General features: G+C 47.9%; 1 protein-coding gene across 2 annotated transcripts in view; it reads left to right on the forward strand.

Moving 5' to 3' along the window:
* brwd3 (bromodomain and WD repeat domain containing 3) overlaps nucleotides 1-2,500 on the forward strand; it is a 30,794-nt gene that overhangs the window by 26,680 nt on the left and 1,614 nt on the right. For both annotated transcript variants that reach the window (XM_035526731.1, XM_035526732.1), the window contains exons 35-39: nucleotides 497-640; nucleotides 917-1,069; nucleotides 1,194-1,342; nucleotides 2,023-2,105; nucleotides 2,195-2,317. In XM_035526731.1, coding sequence (XP_035382624.1) covers nucleotides 497-640; nucleotides 917-1,069; nucleotides 1,194-1,342; nucleotides 2,023-2,105; nucleotides 2,195-2,317 — 652 coding nt within the window. The remainder of the gene's footprint in view (nucleotides 1-496; nucleotides 641-916; nucleotides 1,070-1,193; nucleotides 1,343-2,022; nucleotides 2,106-2,194; nucleotides 2,318-2,500) is intronic.

Genomic DNA, 2,500 nt, shown 5'->3' on the forward strand with positions numbered 1-2,500 from the left:
CCTACCTGTTTATACTACTGCCCCTACCTGACTATACTACTGCCCCAACCTGACTATACTACCACCCCTACCTGTCTATACTGCTGCCCCTACCACCCCTACCTGACTATACTACCACCCCTACCTGACTATACTGCTGCCCCTACCACCCCTACCTGACTATACTACCACCCCTACCTGACTATACTACTGCCACTACCACCGTGTCTATACTGCTGCCCCTACCACCCCTACCTGACTATACTGCTGCCCCTACCACCCCTACCTGACTATACTACTGCCCCTACCTGACTATACTACTGCCCCTACCCCCCCTACCTGACTATACTACTGCCCCTACCTGACTATACTGCTGCCCCTACCACCCCTACCTGTCTATACTGCTGCCCCTACCTGACTGTACTACCCCCTCTACAGTATTGTATCTCCCTGACTGCACTTCTGCACCTAATCTTACTTCCTCTGTTTTGCTTTATTTTCTCATATCTTTGTCTAGAGGACCAATCAGGTGCCACAGAAGCGGGGTGTGGCTCTGGACATGCAGGCGTGGCTTAGCCAGTGCAGGGAGTTGGTCCGGACAATGATGAGCAGTGCAGACTCCGAGCCCTTCCGGCGGCCTGTGGACCTCTTCACCTACCCCGTAACTATCCTGCTCCCGCTAAAAGACCCGTGTAGAGAGCCGTTCAATTCAGCCACTGACCCTGACTCTGACCCTAGCCCCAACCCTATCCCAGCACTCTACTGCCATTTTAAAGACTTAATTTCCCGTTGTACGTGTGTGTGTGTGTGTGTGTGTGTGTGTGTGTGTTATAAATTCCTCACATCTCCCAATTAAATGTTCTGTGCTCCTCAGTCTGTCCTCTCTTTTATTATTTCATTGTTTTTCTCCACATGTTTACTGTCTGTCCTTTTTTAGGATTACAGAGACATCATCGACACCCCTATGGACTTGGGTACGGTGTCTGAGACACTGATTGCTGGCAACTATGAGAATCCCATGGAATTCTCCAAAGATGTCAGGCTAATATTCAGCAACTCCAAAGCATACACCCCCAACAAGAAGTCTCGGGTGAGAGCAGCACAATGACATCATGTGTAGTTCACACACTCCCCCTAAATTGCACAGCACTGCATCTTTGCTTCCATTTGAAATATAACTCTGTGTGTGTGTGTGTGTGTGTGTGTGTGCGCAGATCTACAGTATGACTCTTAGTTTGTCGGCATTCTTTGAGCAACAGATAATCTCCATCATCTCAGATTATAAATCGGCTGTACAGAACCAGAGACGCAGCCAACAGAGACTCAGTTACAGCAAGAGATTACAGGACACGCTCCCCAACAGGTACATACACACACACACACACACACACACAATTACAGCAAGAGATTACAGGACACGCTCCCCAACAGGTGTACACACACACACACACACACGATTACAGCAAAAGATTACAGGACACACTCCAACAGGTACACTCACACACACACGCACACACACACACACACAATTACAGCAAGAGATTACAGGACACGCTCCCCAACAGGTACGTACACACACACACACACACACACACACACACACACGATTACAGCAAGAGATTACAGGACACGCTCCCCAACAGGTACGTGTACACACACACACACACACACACACACACGATTACAGCAAGAGATTACAGGACACGCTCCCCAACAGGTACGTACACACACACACACACGATTACAGCAAGAGATTACAGGACACGCTCCCCAACAGGTACGTACACACACACACACACGATTACAGCAAGAGATTACAGGACACGCTCCCCAACAGCTACGTACACACACACACACACACAAACACACACACACACACGATTACAGCAAGAGATTACAGGACACGCTCACCAACATGTACACACACACACACACATACACACACGTATGTGTAAGATATTTTCTCACACTTTTATGATGTCATAGTGTACCTATGATATAACAATAATGGTAATTAGCTGTGTGGGTGTGTGTGTTTTGCAGCCCCAAAGAGAAACACAAGTCAGGAAAGAAAACTAAAACAACCCAGCAACCTTCCAGGAGCCGCTCCAGACAAGCCTCTCCAGGTGTGTGTGTGCGCGTGTGTGTGTCTGCCTGCATGCGTGTATGTCATTTGGTGTGCGTGCATGCATGTAATTATTTTCTTTGGCATCAGATACGACTGCTGCTCTTATTGATGAAGCCAGCCAGCCCTCATCTTCCTCACCATCAACATCCTCATCCTCAGGGCAACCAGCCAACAGGGTCACCCGTAGCAGAGCTACAAGCAGGAAAATGGGTACGCGCACACGCAGCTTTTGAAGCCAGTACAGGGATATTGTTTATCTAGAAAGAAATAAACAATTAACCTTCATTTAATTACCAATTCACTGATTAGACCACTTTTACTGTTGCAAGAAGCATAAATGAAAATGTACAAAGACTCACTCAGCCCTCACAGTACCCAAACCTACCGTGGGTC

This window comes from Electrophorus electricus, chromosome 6, assembly GCF_013358815.1.
Source record: "Electrophorus electricus isolate fEleEle1 chromosome 6, fEleEle1.pri, whole genome shotgun sequence".
Taxonomy (NCBI): Eukaryota; Metazoa; Chordata; class Actinopteri; order Gymnotiformes; family Gymnotidae; genus Electrophorus; species Electrophorus electricus.